The sequence below is a fragment of the Drosophila biarmipes genome, chromosome 3L, assembly GCF_025231255.1.
Source record: "Drosophila biarmipes strain raj3 chromosome 3L, RU_DBia_V1.1, whole genome shotgun sequence".
NCBI classification, from domain to species: Eukaryota; Metazoa; Arthropoda; class Insecta; order Diptera; family Drosophilidae; genus Drosophila; species Drosophila biarmipes.
The window spans coordinates 18879596-18903032 of record NC_066613.1 but is presented as its reverse complement, the minus strand read 5'-3'; the positions used below and the strand labels follow the sequence as shown (position 1 = coordinate 18903032).

At 46.2% G+C, this 23437-nt stretch overlaps 6 protein-coding genes across 9 annotated transcripts in view; 2 read left to right on the top strand and 4 right to left on the bottom strand.

Moving 5' to 3' along the window:
* Positions 1–829: 829 nt before the first annotated feature.
* LOC108035213 (failed axon connections) lies at positions 830–9524 on the bottom strand. Of its 2 annotated transcripts, none has more exons than XM_017110728.3 (5): positions 8713–9524; positions 4508–4846; positions 2934–3277; positions 2768–2870; positions 830–2393 (listed from the first exon to the last, which is right to left on the bottom strand). In XM_017110728.3, the coding sequence occupies exons 1-5, from the start codon at positions 9127–9129 to the stop codon at positions 2340–2342; spliced, it is 1257 nt and encodes a 418-aa protein (XP_016966217.1). In that variant the 5' UTR covers positions 9130–9524; the 3' UTR covers positions 830–2339. The 2 variants fall into 2 exon arrangements, with proteins under 2 accessions (XP_016966217.1, XP_016966218.1); XM_017110729.3 differs by having other exon boundaries at positions 2934–3268; positions 8713–9523.
* Positions 9525–11921: 2397 nt separating this feature from the next.
* LOC108034540 (gastrula zinc finger protein XlCGF7.1) lies at positions 11922–13424 on the bottom strand. Its single transcript, XM_017109466.3, has 2 exons — positions 13136–13424; positions 11922–13064 (listed from the first exon to the last, which is right to left on the bottom strand). The coding sequence occupies exon 2, from the start codon at positions 13052–13054 to the stop codon at positions 12263–12265; it is 792 nt and encodes a 263-aa protein (XP_016964955.1). The 5' UTR covers positions 13055–13064; positions 13136–13424; the 3' UTR covers positions 11922–12262.
* A 168-nt stretch (positions 13425–13592) lies between these two features.
* LOC108035470 (serine incorporator 1) lies at positions 13593–16225 on the top strand. 3 transcript variants are annotated; one of them, XM_017111120.3, is made up of 7 exons: positions 13593–13727; positions 14097–14652; positions 14713–14822; positions 14882–15065; positions 15122–15331; positions 15642–15783; positions 15843–16225. In XM_017111120.3, exons 1-7 carry the CDS (start codon positions 13692–13694, stop codon positions 15979–15981), a joined length of 1377 nt encoding a protein of 458 aa, XP_016966609.1. In that variant the 5' UTR covers positions 13593–13691; the 3' UTR covers positions 15982–16225. The 3 variants fall into 3 exon arrangements, with proteins under 3 accessions (XP_016966609.1, XP_016966608.1, XP_016966607.1); XM_017111119.3 differs by having other exon boundaries at positions 15630–15783; XM_017111118.3 differs by having other exon boundaries at positions 15621–15783.
* Positions 16099–17978, bottom strand: LOC108035469 (probable glutamate--tRNA ligase, mitochondrial). The gene is made up of 4 exons (XM_017111117.3): positions 17610–17978; positions 17139–17549; positions 16694–17080; positions 16099–16637 (listed from the first exon to the last, which is right to left on the bottom strand). Exons 1-4 carry the CDS (start codon positions 17933–17935, stop codon positions 16226–16228), a joined length of 1536 nt encoding a protein of 511 aa, XP_016966606.1. The 5' UTR covers positions 17936–17978; the 3' UTR covers positions 16099–16225.
* Positions 17979–18133: 155 nt separating this feature from the next.
* On the bottom strand, positions 18134–20110 carry LOC108035639 (tyrosine--tRNA ligase, cytoplasmic). The gene is made up of 4 exons (XM_017111344.3): positions 19393–20110; positions 18967–19333; positions 18589–18912; positions 18134–18525 (listed from the first exon to the last, which is right to left on the bottom strand). The coding sequence occupies exons 1-4, from the start codon at positions 20030–20032 to the stop codon at positions 18279–18281; spliced, it is 1578 nt and encodes a 525-aa protein (XP_016966833.1). The 5' UTR covers positions 20033–20110; the 3' UTR covers positions 18134–18278.
* Positions 20111–20436: 326 nt separating this feature from the next.
* LOC108034863 (elongation factor-like GTPase 1) overlaps positions 20437–23437 on the top strand; it is a 76733-nt gene continuing 73732 nt past the window's right edge. Inside the window, exons 1-3 of the mRNA XM_017110038.3 lie at positions 20437–22736; positions 22799–23228; positions 23288–23401. Of these exons, the coding sequence (XP_016965527.1) occupies positions 20553–22736; positions 22799–23228; positions 23288–23401 (2728 nt within the window). The 5' untranslated portion in view covers positions 20437–20552. The remainder of the gene's footprint in view (positions 22737–22798; positions 23229–23287; positions 23402–23437) is intronic.

Here is a 23437-nt window from a genome sequence, read left to right as displayed (position 1 = left end):
ACCGATGCGACTTCTTTATCGGGACAGTGCGTGTCCGCCGTGGAAGCCCCCGTCGTAAATCAGGGGGCGCATTCGGGGCTTTGTTGTGTTTTTTGTTTTTGTTTTTTTATTAAGAAGCATATTTATTATATATAAGATGTATGTAATACAATAATTTTTCTTTCTGTCCGGGTTTGCTCTTCTGCTCGTTACGCTTTTATGGTTTCGGTTTCATTTCGGTTTATCGTTTTCACTTTTGTTTTTCATTATCCATTTTATATAATCATATAAAACACTGAGCTACAATACAAATATTGTGATAAAAACTTACAACATAACCTTTAATACATAAAAATACTTGCGTAGTCTACAAATCGTATCGTTATAGAGACCTTCCTCGTGGATCGATCGATCGCCCGCTCGTCCTCTCCCGCTTCTTGGTTGCTTTCTGACCTTCCCCTAAATTGTTTTCACTGCTCTCTTTGTCGCGCCCCAGCGGGTTCTGTTTTCGACTTTCTCTTCATTTCTTAGTTGTGTGAGTTTTACCCTATTAAAAGATTTCATTCATTCCCCATCTGCGGCTGATGATGATTGGTTTTACTTGATGAGAAGTTAAAAAAAAAGAAGGAAACCATAAGCACCGAGGAATCCGTGAACGAATGGGAGGCCGACTGGGCACCCAGGTGAGGGAGAAAGTGTTTGGAGTGGGAGAACGAGTGGGGGAGAGACCTCCCCGCGCAGAATTCTTCCGGCTCTTCCGTCCCGGCTCTTCTCCTCAGATGTCTGCGGTGTTTCCTATGAGTTTGTCGTTCGTTTTTGTTGTCTGCAGCATTTTTAATTACAGTTGAAATTATGTTTATATTTATATATATATTTGCATAATCAATATCATTAGAAGTAAATCGTATAAAACACAAGGAAGTAGACAAAATAAATGAGGCGTACATAATTTTGTGTCAGTGGACGTACCAAAAAGGAGAATATACATAAGTAGTTACAAATTCGTACAAATTAAAAGATAAATTTTGTTCGTATGGATGGCCGAGTATTTGTTTTTGGTTCGAATTGTTTTGATTTTGTGTGTGTGGGGGTGAATCATCGATGGATCAACGCTCTGAGCATCTCATACGAGGGGATTTTGGTTTGCAAAATCATAATACACAGTACAATTACAATAATATTTATAGAAATAAAATATAATATAATAAAAGAACCAACATACAGTTTCTTATGTTTTGTTGTTTGTTTTGTTTCGTTTTTGTTTTGTTTTTTTTTATACACATCTTTATGCATAATGGGCGTATATAAGGTTTATGTATATAATTATAAGTAATAAATTTTATCCGCTTTGTTTAATTATTTGCACACGAGAATCAAAATTACTATTTGCAATCATATATATATAAAAAATAAACTTAATTGCCGTCATTCCGTTTACATCATTCCTATACCATTCTCATTATCATTCTCGTTCTCATTCCCATTGCATGCCATCCCTACTAACCATCACTATATGCCGTATCATATCGCATCCTCCTGTCGCACTGCTTGCGGATCCTTTCTTTACTTTAAGCTTAATCAATTTTGGAAGAGTAAACAATACCATCGAGTTGCAATTGTTGCTGCATATGCTATAAGTGTGTTTGTGTGTGAGATGAGTGTGTATTTTATAGATCGCGTTTGAATGAAAACTAATGATTAATGCGTATTGTATGCTGTTCTACACCTCCTAACTTTTCCTCCTATCGGGCTTCACTCTTTTGCTCACGTCTTGCTCACTTGTTCTTTGTTTTATTCGAGTTCTTTAACTAATTTTTTATAATTTCTCCCCCCGCTCTCATCGCTTTCATTCATCATCATAATCATCTTCTTAATATTTATACGTATAAACTTTTATAATTTTATACTAAATGGTTTTTACGGTTTTTTTTTGCGTTTTCTTGAATTTTTCGCTTTTTGTTTCTTGTTCTTGTAATACAAACGTCGTCGTCGTGTAAATATATAAAAAAAGATGTCCAAAGTTTTACGTTACGTTATTGTATATGCTTTTTTGTTTTTCTCATTACTTAGTGGATCGTTCTCTTGCTGATGGTTTTTTTGCCTGCTTTTGCTTTACAGTTGTCCTAGGTGTGTGTAAATGGGTGTTTTTGTTAAGGTGTTCTTTTTTTTAGCTTTTCGAGTGGTTTTCTGATGTCTGAATGCTTATATATGAGAGCGCAGCGCCTAGCTATATAGGGCCTTACTATATAGTATCGTACTACATATGTATATATATATAATGTGTGTGTATGTGGGGTGTTTTGTTTCCTTCGATCATACACATATACTAGATATATGTACGCATATAACTAACGGCGAAATTACTTTGTTTCCTCCTTCTCTTTGTTCTCCTCGGTCGACTCCTTCTCGTTTGACTGGAAGAGAGCAAGGACACGGGTTAATATGTGCAGAAGAATTGGAAGGATTGGGAATTATAAGGTCTTTCCTCGTAAAAACTTAGAATAAAATGTAACAAATAAATGTTAAGAATTATAATTTAAGTCCTCTTCTTGCTTTTATATCATATAATATCAAATCATGTCACATTAAATCATATAATGTCTTATTATAGAACTTTTAGAATATATTTTTGATTTTTTTCATATTATAACATCATATTAAAAAATCACTTAATATTATATTCTAAGGGACATTTAAATTATAATATAAATTATTTTCGGACTCTACATTTATTTAATCTAGCTTCTATAAGAGAAAGACCATCTGGCTTTGGGGATCTGGGCCTCACCTTGTCCTTCTCCAACTCCTTCTCGATCTTGTCGCCCTCAGTGCCCTCCTGTTCGTTTGATTTCTCCTGCTCGCCGCCCTCCTTGCCTTCCTTGGTCTCGGGCCTGGAAAAGTGTATGAAAATTAGAAAATAGATCACCAGGATTTCAACACCAAACTACACTCACTCTGGCTTGGGAATGTGCGCATTGAGGTCCAGCTTCGTGCAGATCTCGTCCCAGTCGGGGAAGCACTTGTCCTTCATGCGCGACACGTGGCCAATCAAGTTGGGGCACTTCTCGGTCATGTAGTCGCGCAGCGGATACGCAATGTCCTTGGACAGATAGTGGAGCTGCGAGAGCACGGCGAAGGCCACCACGTCCAGGGTGGTGGGCTCGTCGCCGAAGAAGAACGGCTTGCAGTCGAGCATCTCGCTGAGCACCTTCAGGTCGTTCTTGCCGAACTCCTCGATCTCCTCGGCGCTGTGGACGCCGATGCCATGCGCCTTCAGCTTCTTTGTGCCCTGGAACCACTTGTTGTGTTCAATAGTTGTTTTGCCGTACAGCAGTTACGGATGTTTTTGGAGGGGGTTACGGATTGTTGGGGGATGCACAAGCATACGTTTTACGGATTCGGATACGGGGTGTTGGAGATGTGATGTGAGTTATTGAGGGGTTTCGGGGCAATACGCATTACACAGTTAGATGTTCAAAACCAAAGGAAGTATGCAAAAAAGAACGAAAAAGAAAAAAGAGAAAAACATGCAAGAGTTAGTGGTAAAATAACGATTGTTTTCCATTCCATTTCCCGCTTGGGGTCTGGGTTTTTGTTATGTGAGAACCGATCGAGTGATAAACAAATCCATCCCGCCAGGGATTCATTGTTTATGCCCCCGGCCTGTTCGGGATAAACTATGTGTGTGGGGATGGTGGTGGTGTTTGGAGTTTTATCATTTCATTCTTATTTTGTTTTTCGTACAGCTAGGTGCAATATAATACGCCACCGCTTCCTTAGTTTCAATTTTCAAGTGTTGTTTATTTACACTACCCATCCATCCCCGCCTAATCCACAACGCCAGCCAACTTGGGAACCTCTCCGGTTTTCGATTTCGACTTCAATCTAAACAAAGTGCGGATACATTCGGTTTTAGGAACTTCTGCAGGCTCAGCTGCTGCCTGGCGTTGTGATATTTCGAGACCAAATAAATCAGCTACTTCTAACGTTGAAAAATCTGTTTTTCTACTTGACTAGCAGGCATCTTCCGGTTTTCACTTTCACTTCCTTTGTTTGACTTATATCAAGTACAGTCTATTCTAAAGGAATACTATACTATTTATATGTTAAACCCTTAAACGTCATTTCAAAATGTAGGTATATTGTAAAATCACATTAATAATCACATAGTAAAAGGTTAAGATTTAAAGCATGTTTTATGGATTAAAAGTTATTAAGTTGAATATGTTTTTTATAAAATGTACAAATCAAATTAAAAATGTTAGACCTTTGTAAAACACCAACAGATAGATTAGTTTTACCAACAAGAAAAACGTAGAACAATATTTATACCAAAATGTCAAAAAGTATTTATAATTAGATGATATCGACTATGATTGGTAGAGAAAACGCTGTAGAACTAATTACAACAATGACCAAAAGTATGCAATGGTTCAATGAAAATTCTAATCAAAATCATACAATCTCTGGGAAAGTGAAAATCGTGGACCATGAGCATGACCGCTAACATCTCAAACTATCCAGTTACCTTGCGACCAAAGGTGATCTTAAAGAAGAAGTTCAGAATCGAGTTGGGCAGCCGCAGGCCGAGGGCGTGCTGCAAGTTGACCTTGTAGCCCTTGAGCACATTGTCCGGATACTTGGCGCGCCAGTAGAAGATGATCCAGATGAGATGGTTCTCCAGCATGGCAATCGTGGCGTACGACACGTTCCTCTGCTCGGCGGTGAGACCCGAGTCCAGGTTCTTTTCGTACTTGGACGACAGTTCCTTGATGATGATGGCCGAATCGGCGATCTCCTCGCCGTTCAGCTCGATGAACGGCAGCTGACCCTTCTTGGAGCGGAAACGCATCTTATGATCGACATTCTGCAAAGGGAAAGAACGCGAAGATAAATTTAATTTGCTCGTTGAGTGGGATGAGTAATCGTGCAAGGAATGTGGGGGAGTGGGCGATTGTTTACCCCACCCTTTATCTGCGGGCAGCATTCCACTTCATGCAGTGAGAACAAATAAGGCCGTAATTGGTCATTCAAGTTGGTATTTCCTATTTCACAAGCATTTTTTTTTTTGAGCTTGGGATGAGCAATACCACTTAACTTGGATAAATTTGGGGATGGTCTTTTAATATTGAAAATTGCTTCTAGGGATTATTGTTAGAATAAGTTATTTCACAATAATTTTTAAAATACCTGAATTAAAATTGTCTTAAACTGGTTAATAATGTATCATAATAAGTGGTGCTCAAATAGCATTTGTAGTTTATTTTTTCAAAGCCATTATTATACAGTAAAGAAACTTTAGCTAAAATATGTCTACTTTGAACTATAGTATCTATAAATTTAAAGTGTATCTAATCGTTATACCCCTAAAGCAATGAGATAATTAAAGCGAACAATCTTGCCTCGAAACATTCGGTATCTTAAAGATACTCATAAACTCGAGATGGTCAATGGCCATATGGAACCGGGAAGTGGTTTTTTTTACAGCCATGACTAATGCGAAATGTAGTCCACTCCCCCGCAAGGATTCCGGCCGCTAGATGGCGCTCATGACATACATCTAGCCGGCAATCGGTTGTTTGCGTGTGTATTTGGGCATTTCCTATGTATGCCAAGCAGATGCTGAAAAACCAACCACTACACGAAAGCTAGCTGTACCTCCCAGGAACCCAAAAACCCAAAACCCCGACTCGAAAACCGAAAACCCACCCAAAAAACCAACACCCCTATGTGCAGCAACACAGCACACAGGCGCACAGCGGGAGGGAAAACGCCGTTCCAATTGCCCGCTATTCGAACATTTTGACATATTCCAGCGCCTTCCAGTGTGTACACACGTCCGCACGAAGCGTTACCGTTAGCTATGTGACAGTTATAGGCGGGTGTCCGGTTCGGGTTGTGAACCTTTTCATTTTCAGCTTGGCTGCACAAATCTACATAATAATTTCTAATTAGAAGTGCGACGAGGGCCATAACAAAAAGCGAGCCAAAGCCGTTGCCATATTTTATGCTTTCGCGCGCCCTCTGCCAAAAAAGGGAGAGGCAGGGTGTGGTTGTCCGCCAAAAGAGAGAGAGACACGGTTGGGAGACGGAAAGGAGGAGAGAGAGAGTGCGGAGAGAGGAGCGTTGTAGTTGTAGAGAGATTTTCGCCTTCCAGCGGCAGCATCGCAACGCTCTGCAAAAAGGGTGGAGTCCATTTTTCAATTCCAATGATCCACAAAAACGGGGCAGCCTGCCTGCCTGCCTCCTCTTCTTCGGCTCCACCATCTTCTACTTCATCGTGGGCCCACGCACAATGCAAATATTTATTTTTTTATTAAATCATTATGCCAATTAAGGCAATGGCTTTGCCTCCCCAATCATCTTTGTTCCTTCTTCCCTGTTTTTTTGCAGTGTAAAGTCAGGCGAGAAGAAGAAGCAACAGCAATGCAATTATGCAGCCTGCGTGTGTGTGTGTGTGTGTGTGTGTGTGCGTGTATCCACACCCTTGCACAGTTGCAAAGAGAGCGGCGAGCGGGAGAATTGCACTGGAGCGAGTGAGCAACAACAAAGGCCGTCCACTGTGTGTTGTTTTAATGCAAATATGCGGTTTATTAATTAAAACAAAGGCAGCAACAATACGTAAAAATACGAAAACCAGAAAATACAAAAACCAACAAAAAAAACTCCATTTCCTCTCGAACACACATGCACGGCACAGCACGCACACATTCGCACATGTACAGTTGCAGCAGGAGGCCGCAGCAGCGTTGCCAGAATGCCCAGAAACTGCAGCAGGCTGGCAATGTGGCACAAATGAAATGGCGCGCCAGCATTTCTATTTGAATTCTAATCATTATGGCAGGGAAAATGTAAATTAATTGCACAATCTACGAGCGCGCGACACTCAGGAATGCCAGCAATGCGGGCCACCGCCTTAAAAGCGAAACTTATGCATCGCTGCTGGCTGCCGCCGCTGTTGTTGTTGTTCTGCTTGCTGTTCCAGTGTTTATTAATGGGCGCCGCCTTCAATGTGGTGTGAAAAAAATATGCATTTGGTTTATCATCAATAAAGAAACAACTTCTGCTCTTGTTTACGCTGATGAATGTGTGTATACAAAGGAGGGAAGCGAAGGAAAAAATGCAGTCGAGCCGTAGCAGCGGGGGGTATAAAAAAAAAACAAGCAGAAACGCAAGGGGGGAAAACTGGCTTAGTCAGTTGCACTTACAGTCACCCTCCCTTTTTATGATTAATGCGCGCTGCAACAACAAACCAGAAATGTCAAAGGTCCCCAAGTTTGTTGAACTCTTTTCTTTCTGTGTTGTTTTTTTTTCGGCTGCCTTCTTATCAGTGGAAATGGGAATCATGAAAATGGAAAGTAATTTCCAGCTGCGGGCCAACTGACGGACTACTGTCAATCATAATTGCCTTCCCCCCCGCCCCCACTCGTCGTCGTGGAATGTGGAATGCAACATATGGGGGCGATTGCTTATCGGCATCTGGAAAGCGGCATCAATTAACAAAACATTCCTTCCAACGTCGAGTGGCTCGTTTTTCATTAACCAATGTAATTAATAAGATTAAACAGCAATTGCGTCGCCAGTTTTTGTGCGGGTGCGGGTGACCGCACCCATTTCTCCCCCACTACTACAAGTTTTTCCTCTCGTAAATATATGAAAAATATGCAAACCGCATAGGCGCGCGCTTTAAAAAGTGAAGAAAAAATAATAATAATAAAACGAAGAAGCAGAAAAACGGGCTAAAATGGAAGGCACCACTGGAAGTCGTTGACAGTTGTTTGTCTGCCTGCTCCCCCCACCCCTCCCACACACTATTACAGCTACTTAACGGATAAGCAAAGGAAAGGGAAAAGGCGGAGAGGGGGAGCGGGAGCGGGGCTGGAGACAGCTATTTCTGAGTCCATCTTAAACTGCATCAATTTTTATTAAAAGCAATTACAAGCTGCTGCTGCTGCTGCCTCTGTGCACGGAGAGAAAGGAGACCGAATTGCAGTTGATTAAGTGGAGTTAGCAGATGGATGTTAAGCAGGCGACGAGCATCTTGGGTCACACTTTTCTCGCGGTGCAAAAAGAAGTCGAAAGAAAAGTGAAATAAAAAACAGTGCAGCAACAAAAGACAAAGAGCAGACGGCGAGAGAGGAGGAAGCGAGACAAAAGGAGAGACAGAGAGAGTCGGCAAGTGCAAAATTTGAAGCACGACTTTTGCAAGGGGCTCTGCGAGGGGCGGAGGGCGGCGAGGCGGGGGATTGACAAAGGGGGCCACAGAGTGGAGCATAAAGCAGCAACGCAGCGGCGGCGTCGGCGTCGGCGCACACACAAATTTTATGTATACGCTGTGCACCAACACAGGCGCACAGGACCAGGCTACAGGTTCACACACACACACACACACGCACACGGGGCGGGGGTAAGAGAGCGCGAGGGCAGGCTAAATGTATCCCTTTTTCAGTTACGGGGCAGGGCAGGTCACAAACACACACACGGGACAGGCAGGCTTAGCACACCATGATGGCGGCGCTGGCTCGCTCTCTCTCGGCTCTCCCTCTCGCCCGCAGGAGCTGGGAAAAAATCTGTACCGCAAAAATGCCTCGAAAAATCTGGGATATCTGGGATTCTCGGGGATTTTCTGGGTTTTCCTGGGCTATCTTGGGTAACCTTTTCATGTGTTTGGGTTTTCTCGGTTTATCTTGGTTTATCCTGGGGTTCTATCCCCGGGCTATCGCGAGCACTCACCTCGTATTTCAGGCCCACAAGACGCAGCCAGGTCTCCACCTTCAGGCAGTAGGGCGACAGGGAGGGCAGCAGCGGGGTGCGCGAGAACTGGTACAGATAGATGATGTCCTTCTCGAAGTTGGTCTTGTGCACATTGAACTTCTGGGCGGGCGAGGCCTCCGACTTGGCGGCCACGGCAGCGGCGGCCGGCTCCTCCTTTTTGGGCTCCTCGCCGTCCTGCTGCTTCTCCTGCTTGCCGGCCTCGTCCTTCTTGTCGGCCTCCCCGTCCTCCGACGCCTTCTCCACGGCGGGGGCGGCAGCCGGAGCCGCCGCTGAGTCCGCTGGCTGGGCTGCTGGCTTTTCCGGCTCTTCTGGCTTTTCCGCCGCCGCCACTGCGGGCGTTTCCTCGGCGGGTATTTGGGCCACTTCGCTTGCCATTTTTGTTGCTGCTTTTGTTTTTTGCTGTTTTTGTTTTTTTGGTTGTTTATTAGTTTTGAGCTTTTCTTTTACTACTACTCTGGGCTTCGCGAACTGAAGTTGCGCTTTCTTTCAGCTAAAAAGATTTCGGCTTCGCACTTTTCCTGCCACTCGCATACACATACACACACGCGCGGGGGAAAGAGACGGGCGGGCAGAGAGCGAGAGAGAAACCACCACTGCGCTGCGATTCGGATTCGGGTTCGGGTTTCAGCTCCACGGCAAGGCAGTGCAGGATGTCTGGTGTCTGGCTGGATGCGATTCGTTTCGATTCGGATTCGGATGGATTCAGGAGCCGCTGTTCTGACGACGCCACCGCAACCGCTCTCGGGAGTTTGGAAATTTGAAATGAGCGGATTCTCGCTGCGGGTGCGATTTTGTAGCGGTGGCCCCGGAGCGATTGCTCGCTGCTGGACACGACTATCGAGTGTGCAGCCGACCATCGCCTATCGAGTGTGCTTGCCACATCGCTAGCAAGGGCGCCAGTGCGGCCGAAATGGGAAACAACCCTGGTTTCGAACCATGGGGTTCTTCTAAGGAGCGGTTTTCATTTTTCTGCTTGGGAAGTATGCCAGCCCAAAATCCACAATTCCCTATTCCACAACTTTAGTTATTCGACCCCGATTTAAGAGTGGAATACCTCGTTGAATTTGTGGAGGAATACTCTAAAATTCTACATTAAAATATTCCCTTAAAAGGAGGGTCGAAATTTTGACCCTTTTTCATGTTCGATTTTTTCGTATATTTAGGGGTTTTCGGAGGGGTACCCAAAAAAAGGACTTCTAGATTCCATAACTTGAGTAATTCTATCCCGATTAAAACGTGGCATACCTCGTTGGATTTGTGGAGGAATTCTCTGACATTCTACATTAAAATATTGCCTTTAAGGGAGGGTCCGATTTTTGACACCTTTTCATGCTCGATTTTTTGGCAACTTATAGGGGTTTCAGTATGGCAGTCCAAAATCCATAGTTCTAGATACCATAACTTTAGTTATCCGAACCCGATTTAAACGTTGGATACCTTGCTGAATTTGTGGAGTAATTATCTAATATTCTGCATTAAAATATTCCCTTTAAGGGAGGGTTCGATTTTTGACCCCATTTCATGTTCGATTTTTTCGTATTTTTTGGGGTTTTCGTAGGAGTACCCAAAAAACGATCTTCTAGATTCCATAACTTTAGTTATCCGAACCCGATTAAAACGTGGCATACCTCGTTGAATTTGTGGAGGAATTCTCTGACATTCTGCATTAAAATATTCCCTTTAAGGGAGGGTTCGATTTTTGACCCCTTTTCATGTTCGATTTTTTCGTATTTTTTGGGGTTTCGTAGGAGTACCCAAAAAACGATCTTCTAGATTTCATAACTTTAGTTATCCGAACCCGATTAAAACGTAACATACCTCGTTGGATTTGTGGAGGAATTCTCTGACATTCTACATTAAAATATTGCCTTTAAGGGAGGGTCCGATTTTTGACACCTTTTCATGCTCGATTTTTTGGCAACTTATAGGGGTTTCAGTATGGCAGTCCAAAATCCATAGTTCTAGATACCATAACTTTAGTTATCCGAACCCGATTTAAACGTTGGATACCTTGCTGAATTTGTGGAGTAATTATCTAATATTCTGCATTAAAATATTCCCTTTAAGGGAGGGTTCGATTTTTGACCCCATTTCATGTTCGATTTTTTCGTATTTTTTGGGGTTTTCGTAGGAGTACCCAAAAAACGATCTTCTAGATTCCATAACTTTAGTTATCCGAACCCGATTAAAACGTGGCATACCTCGTTGAATTTGTGGAGGAATTCTCTGACATTCTGCATTAAAATATTCCCTTTAAGGGAGGGTTCGATTTTTGACCCCTTTTCATGTTCGATTTTTTCGTATTTTTTGGGGTTTCGTAGGAGTACCCAAAAAACGATCTTCTAGATTTCATAACTTTAGTTATCCGAACCCGGTTAAAACGTGGCATACCTCGTTGGATTTGTGGAGGAATTCTCTAAAACTCTACATTAAAATATTCCCTTAAAAGGAGGGTCGAAATTTTTACCCCTTTTCATGTTCGATTTTTTCGTATTTTTGGGGGTTTTCGGAGGGGTACCCAAAATAGGAACTTCTAGATTCCATAACTTAAGTAAATCTATCCCGATTGAAACGTGGGATACCTCGTTGAATTTGTGGAGGAATTATCTAATAATCTGCATTACAATATTCCCTTTAAGGGAGGGTCCGATTTTTGACCCCTTTTCATGTTCGATTTTTTGGCAACTCTAAGGGGTTTCAGTATGGCAGTCCAAAATCCACACTTCCAGATTCCATAACTTTAGTTATCCGATCCCGATTTAAACGTGGGATACCTCGTTGAATTCGTGAATGAATTCTGTAACATTCTACAATTCTCTTTAAGGGAGGGTCCGATTTTTGACCCCTTTTCATGTTCGATTTTTCCGTATTTTTGGGTCTTCTAGATCCCATAACTTTATCCGGAACCGATTTAATCGTGGGATACCTCTTTGGATTTGTGGAAGAATTATCTAATACTCTACATTAAAATATTTTTACTAAAATAGGGTCGGATTTTTGACCCCTTTTCTTGTTGGATTTTATAGAAATTTTAGGTCAGGTATGGCACCCAAAATCCTCACTTCTACATTCCATAACTTTAGTTATCCGATCGCGATCTAAAAGGGGATACCTCTATCGATGCATTTAGAGCTTTTTAAAGCAAAGAAGGAATATTTTGAACGAAATATTAAGTAAATAATATTTTATTTACAGAACGTGCAAATATTTGCGGTTAAAACGCCGAGAACCACGTCACCAATAGCCCTACTATGGTAATAGTGTTAACCAGGCCTTAGTCCTGGTTCCCCTTGGTTGCTTTAGGAATGATAATTTTATAAATATAACAGAAGTGAGCAAGAAATGTGCTTAAGTACTAAATGTGCTATACTAAATGTTAATATTATACTAAAAGCTATTACGGATATAGTTATAGACGTCACAGAGGTTCAGGGGCGACTGGAAATGGCAAGATGTTCCTGACAGACGTTCTGCTGCGTGGATTGGCAGGAAATTCTTAAGATGTAAACTAATTAGTATGCAGCTGAAAATGTGTTCGCAGGGATGCATGTTGAGCAAAGCAAGATTCGCATTTGGGGCACTTGAAGGGTCGTTCTCCGGTGTGAGTTCGTATGTGAGCCCGCAGATGCTGACCCTGGGTAAAGGTCTTCGAGCAGTAGTTGCACTTGAATGGCCGGACTCCCGTGTGGATCCGCAAGTGCCTGTGAAGTTTGCTGCGCATTCTGTAGTCCTTTGGGCAGACCGAGCACTTGAATGGACGCTCGTCCGCGTGCACTTCCAGGTAGTGCCTCCTAAGTTTTACATCAGTCGCGAAAACCTTTGAGCACGGCGAGCACTCCTTCCTCGCGTGGGTTTGCGAGTGAGCCTGAAGACTCACGCTCTGGCCAAAGGACATGCCGCACAGAGGGCACTTGTAGGGCCGGTCACGTGTGTTTTCCAGCTCTGTATCGATGATAGAATCATCCTCTTCTTGATAGTCACTTTCTGTGTCCTCCAATTTCACTTGGACATCGTACAAGCTGGAAATACTGCACCGCTCCCTCTTAATGTCTTCCTTTTTGAGTGGTTCCTTTCTCGCCAGGCATGGGCTCTGGTCTCTCTGTGGCTTCTGCTCCAAGTCATCAACTAGAATAGGTGCTTCCTCGAGGTTTGGCTTCTCGTTTTCGCTGTCCGATTCTAGGAACATATCTTCATCGAGGAATGCATTTAGCTTATCCCGCAGGCAGGACGTGCAGATGGGTTCTGGGAAGCGGACATCAGCTTGGTGGACCAGGCAAACACGGCACACGGACGACTCCATCGCGCTGAGGCTTGAAAATGGTATTTGATATGAAAGATTTAACTTGAATTTCCACTTTTTCAACGTAATAAGTGTACTTACATGTTTTGCTTAGCTGCCAGCTGAAGTGCTTCCCTTTCTTAACATATGTAGGGGAAGTGTGCCCTGTTCAGACAGAGTGGGTTTTTTCTTCAAGAGGAAGTTCACTTGAAAGGTGAAAAGTCTCTACAAATCCGCTCCTGCGGAAAGACCTATTTTTTACGAGTTTTGGCGATTTCAGTAGTTGGTGTTTCGGCATTATTTTAAGAAGGAAATGCTCTTTTTTGTAGAGACAATTTTATAAATAAACAAGAAACGCTTGGTAACCTTATAAACCTTTCAAAATTAATTTAGTTATGTGGAAATCCACTTAATTTTCAGGATAAGACCACCTGTCCGTTCGTTTGTCCGTTTGATTATGCGGATCAGCTGTGGCTTCAGGGCTGGGAAAAATATCGCATATTCAATGCTAGGGCTGCCGAAACTATCGGTGCTGGAAATGGTCACCCTAGACCACCCACCGTGGGGCCATCTCTAACGTCTACATTTTCTTAAACAAAAGGAAGGTTTTTTTTAATCTAATTTAAAAAACGCAAAACACAATAACTTCTGGGCGACAATGGGAGCTGTTTTGGGCCTCTGTTCGGCCGCTCAGGTGGGTGCATTTAGGCAAATAACTAGCAGTTTAGGCGCGTAAGGTCCGTCCGAAAGTTACCTGGCTAAAAATCAATAAGGGCAGCCATATGTTCTCCGGAATTTCCCAATCGCGGGAGCTCCACCATAAAAAATGACAATTCTATTTAAATGGGTATTGCCTAGGACTCTAAAATGATTTGGAGAAGGGCTCTAGGACCCTGTACAACAGATCATCAGCTCTCCATTTGGGAAGACAATTCGAGGAGCTAACTACGCCTGTAAACAAAATATGATTCATTCAATAGGGGTACTAACCCCTCATAAAACATATGTTAAGAACATCTAATAAAAACTATGTTTTCAACACGCATATTCTTTCCACTTCCAGTGCGCCATGTGCTGCGGAGGCACTGCAGCCAGCATGTGCTGCTCGGCCTGCCCCAGCTGCACCAACGCCTCCTCCTCGCGCTTCATGTACGCCTTCATCCTGCTGGTGGGCACTGTTCTGGGGGCCATTGCCCTGTCGCCGGGTCTGCAGGACACCCTGAAGAAGATGCCCTTCTGCATCAACTCCACCTCGTCGTACAGCTCCGGGGCACTGAGCGCCGTCTCTGGGGGCTCTCTGCAAGTCGACTGCGAGTACGCTCTGGGCTACATGGCTGTCTATAGGATTTGCTTTGGCATGGCCTGCTTCTTCGCCCTAATGTCCCTGATCATGCTGGGCGTGAAGAGCTCCCGGGATCCGCGATCCCACATCCAGAACAACTTTTGGCCCCTGAAATTCCTGATCTGCTTCGGTGCTGCCATTGGAGCCATCTTCATTCCAGACGGATCTTTCGGGCCGGCAATGATGTGGGTGGGTCTCATAGGTGGCCTGGCCTTCATACTCGTGCAGCTGGTCATCATTGTGGATTTCGCACACTCGCTGGCGGAGAACTGGATAGGTGAGACATGATTATCTCGGGTTTTTAATCATCTGGTTAACATGTGAATTCTTCTTTCAGAGAGCGCTGAAAACAGTCGGGGATACTACTACGCCCTGGCCGGGGTCACTCTCGTGGGCTATATCTTATCGCTGACTGGGATTACCCTGCTTTATATCTATTTCACCACTGTGAGTTGATATTGTCCAGTTTATTATATTGCATTGCTGAGTGTTTTATGTATTTCTAGAGCACCGGCTGCGGCATCAACAAGTTCTTTATCTCCATCAATCTCATATTCTGTTTGGCGATCAGCGTGATTTCGGTTCTGCCGGCTGTCCAGGAGCGTTTGCCCCACTCGGGCTTGTTGCAGAGCTCCTTGGTTACCTTGTACACGGTTTATCTGACCTGGTCCGCAGTGGCCAACAATCCGGGTAGGAGAAACCCACCGCAAAATGTGTATCAATGCCTGATTTCCCTTCATCCACAGAAAAAGAATGCAATCCTGGCATGTTCGGCATGATGGAGGGATTCGGCAATGCGACTACCACGGTGGCTCCACCCACTCACGCCACCAGGGTTACCTTCGACACCACCAATATCATCGGTCTGGTTGTTTGGCTCCTGTGCATCCTGTACAACTGCATCAGCTCGGCGGTGGAGGTCTCGAAGATCACCCAGGACAGTAGCGAGAAGCGTGGTAGGTGCTTCCTTTCCATTCCCCAGTGCCACGTCCCCATTCCCAGCCATTACCACATTTCCACAGTTTCCATCACGCATTCGCTCGCCCTCACTTTTCATTTTCCTCGCTGTACAAACAAAGAAACCCCATGCTAATACTGGTTATTAACCCTCGTTTGCTATTGCCGCTTTATTTTTTCTTTTATTTATTCCGACTAACCAAACTAATCCACTCGGTTACTTGGTATTTGAAACTGTGTGAAAACAATGGCCACCCGGCGTCCCTCTTTGCACTCTGATTAATGTAGTTTTAACAGAAGCTCTATCAGACACAGAGGCCGGCACGGATGCCAAGGGAAAGTCGAGCACGGACACCGAGACCGAGGGCGTCACCTACTCCTGGTCCATGTTCCACCTGGTCTTCGTCTGCGCTTCGCTGTACGTCATGATGACCCTGACCAACTGGTACAAGTGAGTAGAAGCCACTTATCCAGCCGAACTTTGTCTAATTCCCCGACTTATCCCCTTAGACCTCACTCCGAAATCGAGCTCTTCAACGGCAACGAGGCTTCCATGTGGGTCAAGATCGTCTCCAGCTGGCTGGGTGTCTTCATCTACGGCTGGAGCCTGGCCGCGCCCATTATACTTACCAATCGCGACTTCAGTTAGGCGGTTTACTTAGTATTTTATTGTCTAGGAATGGTGCTTAGCCGAGCAAAACGAGAATGCCAAAATGGAGCGAAGAGAAATTAGTTTCTGAAACGGACGGAGATTAATCATACGTAATTTTGACTCTTATTGTGGTGTCTACTCATTGATCTTATTCTCAAATTGCAACAGTTATCAATATATAAATATAAAAATTAATCTATACTTAAAGTCTATACACAAAATATAACGAAACTTAACCGAACTATTGGTTTTGTTCTAAGTGGAGTTCTTCCTTAGGCAGAGCTTCTTTCAGCCGTTCGAGGGTGACCGACTTGCCCAGGATCTCCATCATTTCCGCCACGCCAGGACCCTCTTTTAGGCCACTCAAGGCTGCCCTTAGGGTTTTCATCATAAGCGGAAATTTGATGTTTGCTGCTTGAGCAAAGTTTTTCAGCTTAATGTTGAGTTCGTCCTTGTGGAAGTCTGGGATTGCTTTAAGCAAAGTGAGCAAGTTATCCAACTGCTGTGCTGTCAGGTCCTTTAGTTGGTAGTCCGTTGGCTTCACCCACAGGAAACTCAACTTGCTGCTGGTCAAATCTTGGAGGAGGGTCAAGCGCTGTGAAGACCAGTTCAGGACATCCACTATATGGTCCTCGGCCAGATCCAAGTTGGAGCTGAAATATAGTACGGTTTTATAAGTTATCCTTTGGAGCAACTATAGCCAACTTACTGCTGTGGGTAGGCCTTCTTGACCAGCTCTTGGACTTGCCTAACCAACTTCAAACGGCTTTCCTCGGCAGACAAACGTTGTGCCAACTCCAGGCGATTGAAATCATCCAGCAGTTCGGGATTCAGGCGGCTGGGATGCGAGTTGACTCGCTCTATGTGGAACTGCTCACAGAGATTCTGCATGCTGAGCAACTGCTGCTTGGCACTGGCCTTATGCTCGAATCCACCGCCCGCAGAGACCACATAGTTAACTAGGGCCAGGGGAAAGTAGCCCCGTTCCCGGAAGTGCTGGATGCCAATGTCGCCTTGCCGCTTGCTCAGCTTGGTGCCATCGGCATTCACGAGGAGCGGCAGGTGACCGAATTTAGGAGGCTGCCAGCCAAAAGCTCTGTGGGAATACTAGCTTTGAGTACAGAAAATACAGGGAAAATTGTAGTAAAACCCACTTGTAGAGCAGCAAATGCTTGGTGGTGGATATCTGCCACTCCACTCCTCTCAGGACATGGGTGATGCCCATCAGGTGGTCGTCCACCACGTTGGCAAAGTGATAGGTGGGGAACTGGTCGCTCTTCAAGACCACAGGATCACCCTCGGTATCGCTGACATTGTGGTGCACCTTCCCGTAAATGAGATCCTCCAAGGGTTCCTCGTGATCCGTCAGCTTGAAACGGATGCAGTGGTCTGTTCCCTTGGCCAGGAGGGAATCGATTTCCGCCTCAGTGAGATGGCGGCACTTGTTATCATAGCGTGGAACTTGCCGGGTTCTCAGCGCCTCCTTACGCAACAAATCCAGGCGGCGTTCGGTGCAGAAGCACCTGTAGGCGGTGCCATTCCGCAGCAGTTCCCCTATGGCTTTGCTGGTAGGGAAAAGGATTACGTCTACTCCAATTGGCTAGGCCAAGTTATCCTTTACTCACCTGTAAATCTCCTTTCGGTGACTTTGGATATAGGGTCCCAGTTGACCGCCAAAGCCGGGTCCCTCGTCGATTTCAATGCCCGCCCAGAGGAGATCCTCCACCAGGCGCTCACTAGCACCGGGCACCAGTCGCGTCTGATCCGTATCCTCGATCCGGAGCAGGAATTTTCCGCCCAAGTGCCGGGCGTACAGGAAATTGTAGAGGGCTGTGCGTAGCCCGCCCAAATGCAGGTGACCCGTGGGGCTGGGGGCGAAGCGGACGCGCACCTGGTTGTGGACGTGGCGCAGGCACTGCTGCAGCAGGAATCGCCGGTTAATCTTCAGCATTTCTTTGAGGATTAGGTAAAAAAAATGAAATTTCCTCTGCCGGGCTTTGTTTACTTCAAACAGCTGATGAACAACAGCGCTGTTAACTGGCTGTTGGAGTTAACAGAGATGTAAAAAAGAAGAGGAAGAAAAGGGCGCCTTGATTCAAAATTGCAAATAAAAATTTTGAAATCTGTTTTATTTTGATTTGCGAAATCCTTTTTGTATTTTTGAGCTCTTTATTTAACAAAATGCATATGGTTTACAAAGGGGAATCAATAAATTAGCAGCAGTTTCTTCTTTTTGTGAACATTCGGCTTAGTTGTAAGTATTACACGGCTCAGGTAGGCTGGAACTCGAAGATCTATTTAATAGAGCAGTTGGCCAGCTTGCTGGACAGCTTCTCGCCCTCGGGCGTCAGCAGGAAGTTGTCCTTCCACACGGCCAAGCCGTCGCTGTTGGTCTTGAAGTCCGCGGACAGCTTCTCCCACACCTTCTTCTTGGGATTGAGCTGCTCGTCGGGCGTGCCACTGAATCCCTCGAAGGAGAGGCGGCTGCCGGGAGTAGTTGTGGCTGGCAAAACAATCGGCTCCACCACAGTGTGATCGGCGCTGGAGGAGAGCAATGCAAAATATAAATAACTATTCTAAAGAATACTGATAAATATAACCCACTTTGAGGTGCACAGCACCATTCCCTCGGACAGAATGCCACGCATCTTGGAGGGCTTCAGGTTGCACAGAACCGCCACCAGTCGCTGTTCCAGCTCCTCCTGCGTGACGAACTTAACCAGGCCACTAATTATGGTTCTGGGCTGCTCCTCAGCCAGGTCAATCTTCAGCACGTAGAGGGTATCGGCATCCGGATGACGGGCCACCTCCACTACCTTGCCCACGCGGATGTCCAGACGATGTGGACCATCTTCGTCAGCCCCAGCAGCCGGGGCAGCGCCCGCCTTTACCTTGGCAGGTAGTGGATAGGCAGCAGCGCTCAGTTTTCTAAAAGTAAGCAGTCACTATCAAATTGCTCTTAATCCTTGATAGATTACTCACTGCAGTTCTGGCTTCTCGAAGGCCTTGCGAATGGGATCCAGCAGTCGGTTGATGTACTTCTCCACGGTGGCCTTCAGGTCACCCGGATGCAGTTTGTCCTCAGCGTAGTACTTCTCCAGATCCTCGTACTTCAGGAAGGTAACATCGCCACCGTGTGTTTCCTCACGATTGACCTCGAATCCTTCGCCCTCCTTGAAGAGCGAGAATAGGACGTGTTTGACGAAGGACAGCAGGCCGTTGTCGGCAATGTTTCCGGGCTCGCAGAAGGCCTTCTTCAGCTTCTTCTTCACGTTGGCCGGGGAGTCCAGAAGGTCGATCTTGGAGTCCTCCTCGGAGGAGGACATCTTGCCGCCAGCCAGACCAGGTACTAAAAAAGTGTAAAACTATTAAAGGCTGCACCCTTTATAGAACCAACTGATGACTCACCCATGGGGTTCATGAAGTGGATGCGCTTCTCGTAGCCCAACTGCGGCAGGTACTTCTCCGAGAAGGTGAAGATCTTGCGCTGGTCCACGCCACCGAACTGGGCGTCCACCTTGAGGTACTCCTCGTCCAGGGCCTGCAGGCCGGGGTACAGCAAGCCAGAAAGCAGGGGGTACTCCACCTGTTTGACCACCTCGGCGCCCGCCTTCTTGGCATCGTGCTGGGTCACGACGGAGCTTAGTTTGTAGACATCCAGGGTGTATTCCTTGGACAACTGGTAGTCGCTGCCCTTGACGAACTTCAGCTTGTCCAGCGGCACGCCAATGGAGCTCAGCATGGCCTTGATGACCTGCTCGTAGTACTGGGTGCGCAGCTCCAGCAGGGACCAGGGCGCCTTCATGTTGTCCAGGTAGGCATGGAGATCGGCGAACAGGATGGTCACCTCGCAGCCTGCCTTCAGGAAGTCGGCAATCTTCGACATGGGCACGAAGTAGGCGACATGTGGCTTGCCCGTCGTCGCCGTTCCCCAGTAGATCTTCAGATCCCGCTCCGCCAGGATCTTGGTCAGCTTGTCATCGCCGAGCGTCTCCTGCAGATTGCGCGTGATGAGCGTTTTCTTCTCTGCGGGCGTTATTCCGACCATTTTCAAGCAATTTTATGGGACTTTCGCGTGCGAAATCACGAAATTGTTGCGGGGAAGAGGAAGAGCGCAACTGCATGCGTGGTGATCAGCTGATTGGATTAACAGTGTCTGTTAACCGCACTTCTTAACAGCAGAGCTAAGATGAGAAAAGTAAGTGCAAATATATCAAAAAAAAAGCTAATGCATTTGATAATTGTTAAGGGTATTTTCCTAATATTCGACAGTAGTTTATATTATTATAATTATTAATTAATATATCAATGCTAATATTAATATTAATATAACAAGTAAATTGGTCTTTAAAAAGGCTCGGCTGTTAGCATCACTTAACAGTGGCCCAACATCTGCTAGTTAACACCACTGTTATTTTAAAAGTTTCCGCAGCTGGTCACACCGAATTGCGAAATTGCCGCGTGCGGGTTTGTTTATAAATACAATTGGACCAACTGGCGAAATTCCCAGTTTCCAATTGAAGTCATACTGACTATCCGAAGGAAGTTACGCCCACAAACGACTCAGGATGCCCGTGGTTGAGGGCAGCGATCTGGTCCTGCTGCAGCGACGTCGGCAACAGGTGCGCAACATCTGCATCCTGGCGCATGTGGACCATGGCAAGACGACTCTGGCGGACTCCCTGGTGGCCAGCAATGGCATCATTTCGCAGCGCATGGCGGGCAAGCTGCGCTACCTGGACAATCGGGCGGACGAGCAGGAGCGCGGCATCACGATGAAGAGCAGCAGCATCTCGCTGTACTACCAGGAGGCGGAGGAAGTGGCCGGTAATCCGGACTACCTCATCAATCTCATTGATTCCCCCGGTCACGTGGACTTTTCCAGCGAGGTTTCCACGGCGGTGCGTCTGTGTGACGGTGCCATTGTCGTGGTGGATGTGGTCGAGGGCGTGGGTCCCCAAACCCGAGCCTGCTTAAAGCAAATCTACGAGGAACAGCTAAAACCCGTCCTGGTGCTTAACAAACTGGACCGCCTGATCCTGGAGAAGCAGATGGAACCCCTTGACGCATACTTCCACTTAACCCAGGTCCTGGAGCAAGTCAATGCCGTCTTGGGCAGCATTTTTGCCTCCGATATCTTGGCCCGCGAGGATATAACCAAGAAGGACAACTACGAGTCTGCTTTGGAGGAAGTGGACGACTCGGAGCTGTATTTCTCACCCAGCTCCGGCAATGTCATCTTCTGCTCCGCCTACGATGGCTGGGCCTTCTCCGTCCGGGACTTTGCCGCCATGTACGCCAAGCGTTTGGAGATGAAGCGAAAAGATCTTGAGCAGGTGCTGTGGGGCGATTTCTACTACAATTCCAAGAGGAAAGAAGCCTTGCCGGGAGCCCAGGAGAAAGCGAAGAAACCCATGTTTGTCCAGTTCGTGCTGGAGAACATATGGAGCCTCTACGACATCATAGCCATTAGGAAGGACAAGGATAAGCTGCCGGGAATAGCGGAGAAATTGGGACTCAAATTGGCCGCCAGGGATTTGCGACTCACCGACCCCAAGCTGCAGATCAAGGCTGTGCTTGGGCAGTGGCTACCCATCGACAGGAGTGTCCTGCACATGGTTGTTAAGCACGTTCCGCCACCTCACAAAATCAGCGAGGAGAGGGCCCAGAGATTGCTCTACCCAGCGAATGTGGACTTGAGTTCCCTGCCGCCGGAAACTCTGAAACTGAAGGAGAGCTTCACCACTTGCGATGCCGATAGTTCGAATGTCATTGCCTTTGTGTCCAAGATGACACCAGTGCATGTAACCCACTTGCCTCAGAACCGACCCAAGAGGCTCACGGATCAGGAGGTGCAACAACGCAGGGATGAGGTGCGTCGTCGTATTGAAGAAAGGAAGCTACAAAGTGAGCAAACGGAGCTGGAGAAGATCAGCCAGGGCGTGGAGCAGCTGAGCACCCAGGTGGAGGTCACGAAAACGGAGGAGCCCCAGCCGGAAGAGGGAGAGCCCAACGAGTTCGTTTTTATAGCCTTCGCTAGAGTCTTCAGCGGCACTTTGAAACGCGGCATGGAGTTGTTCAACCTGACGCCCAAACACGATCCTCGCCATCCGACGCACCGAAAGGAGAACGAAGCCCCCTACGCCAGTCGTGTGACCATCGGAGATCTTTACATGTTCATGGGAGGTGAGCTCCAACTCCTGGATGAAGTGCCTGCGGGGAATATCGTGGGAATCGGTGGTCTGGAATCACACATTGTCAAAACAGCCACCTTGAGTAGCAGTTTGGATTGCACCTCCTTCAGCGAGCTAAGCATTATGGCCACTCCTATTCTACGCGTGGCCATCGAACCGGTTCAGCCACAGGATATGCCCAAGTTGGTAAAGGGATTGAAGCTTCTGAACCAAGCAGATGCATGTGTCCAGGTGTCGGTGGCTCCCACGGGTGAGCATGTGATCACTACCTTAGGCGAGGTTCATGTGGAAAAGTGCGTCCATGACCTGGAGCAGAGCTATGCCAAGGTCAAGGTGAACGTTTCCAAACCGATTGTGTCCTTCCGGGAGACAATTGTGCCCGCTGCCACGGTGGATATGGTCAATGAGGCAATTGTAAAGACGGCGGAGGACAAGGATGTGAGCAAGAAGATCGCCGTGCAGCAGACGCTCAACAAATTGGGAACTCTCAAGGTTATAGCAGTGCCCCTGCCAGCAGAGGCTGTGGAATTGCTTGAAAAGCATGCGGAATTCTTCAAGGTGAGAGTTGCAGATGCGTAATCTTTGTAAATAGTTTACTTACTTATATCCTTGCCCCGCAGGAACTGGCTGCCATTCCGCGAAATCAACTCCTCTCGGAGAAGTGGACTTCTCTGCTGTCCACCATCAAAGTCAAACTGATTGCAGCTCTGCAGGATCTACAGCTGTTTGGATTAAGTACCCTTTCCACCGAAGAGCTGGTGAATCGCATCTGGGCTTTGGGTCCCCGCAATTGCGGCACCAACATTCTGCTCAACCTCAGCGACTACGAGCAGCCCGACTTCTGGTCAAGTCATGCCAAATCGGACACTGATGTTCGCTCGAAGACAGATCCGCGTAAGGATTTCAATAGTTCGCTGGTGAACGGCTTCCAACTGACCTCCGTGGCGGGTCCTTTGTGCGAGGAGCCCATGCAGGGCGTTTGTTTTGCGGTCCTCGAGTGGTCCATACAATCGGAGGGGGAGGATTTGAACTCACGAGGTCCCTTCTCGGGTAGGTTGAATATTTTATCTGTCAGAAATATTAGATATAATTTATCATACAAATTCCAGGTCAAGTTTTGACTGCTGCCAAGGAGGTTTGTCGACAGGCTTTCCAAAATCAGCCACAGAGATTGGTTACTCCCATGTACAGCTGTAACATTGTGGTCAACGCGGAGATGTTAGGTGAGTGGCTTTTATTGTTTAAAAACTACATTTTTT

What these genes read in the sequence shown, in the direction of transcription:
- LOC108035469 (XM_017111117.3), bottom strand. Translation starts at nt 17,935, where the DNA reads ATGCTGAAGATTAACCGGCGATTCCTGCTGCAGCAGTGCCTGCGCCAC. An exon ending in CACCGAAAGGAGATTTACAG is followed by an intron (nt 17,550 to 17,609) that starts GTGAGTAAAGGA and finishes TTTCCCTACCAG; the next exon opens with CAAAGCCATAGGGGAACTGC. An exon ending in AAGCATTTGCTGCTCTACAA is followed by an intron (nt 17,081 to 17,138) that starts GTGGGTTTTACT and finishes GTATTCCCACAG; the next exon opens with AGCTTTTGGCTGGCAGCCTC.
- LOC108035470 (XM_017111118.3), top strand. Translation starts at nt 13,692, where the DNA reads ATGGGAGCTGTTTTGGGCCTCTGTTCGGCCGCTCAG. An exon ending in GCCTCTGTTCGGCCGCTCAG is followed by an intron (nt 13,728 to 14,096) that starts GTGGGTGCATTT and finishes TTCCACTTCCAG; the next exon opens with TGCGCCATGTGCTGCGGAGG. An exon ending in TTTATATCTATTTCACCACT is followed by an intron (nt 14,823 to 14,881) that starts GTGAGTTGATAT and finishes ATGTATTTCTAG; the next exon opens with AGCACCGGCTGCGGCATCAA.
- LOC108035639 (XM_017111344.3), bottom strand. Translation starts at nt 20,032, where the DNA reads ATGGTCGGAATAACGCCCGCAGAGAAGAAAACGCTCATCACGCGCAAT. An exon ending in CCACTTCATGAACCCCATGG is followed by an intron (nt 19,334 to 19,392) that starts GTGAGTCATCAG and finishes ACACTTTTTTAG; the next exon opens with TACCTGGTCTGGCTGGCGGC. An exon ending in TTCGAGAAGCCAGAACTGCA is followed by an intron (nt 18,913 to 18,966) that starts GTGAGTAATCTA and finishes GCTTACTTTTAG; the next exon opens with AAAACTGAGCGCTGCTGCCT.
- LOC108034540 (XM_017109466.3), bottom strand. Translation starts at nt 13,054, where the DNA reads ATGGAGTCGTCCGTGTGCCGTGTTTGCCTGGTCCACCAAGCTGATGTC.
- LOC108035213 (XM_017110728.3), bottom strand. Translation starts at nt 9,129, where the DNA reads ATGGCAAGCGAAGTGGCCCAAATACCCGCCGAGGAAACGCCCGCAGTG. An exon ending in AGATCACCTTTGGTCGCAAG is followed by an intron (nt 3,278 to 4,507) that starts GTAACTGGATAG and finishes GAACACAACAAG; the next exon opens with TGGTTCCAGGGCACAAAGAA. An exon ending in GCGCACATTCCCAAGCCAGA is followed by an intron (nt 2,871 to 2,933) that starts GTGAGTGTAGTT and finishes ACACTTTTCCAG; the next exon opens with GCCCGAGACCAAGGAAGGCA.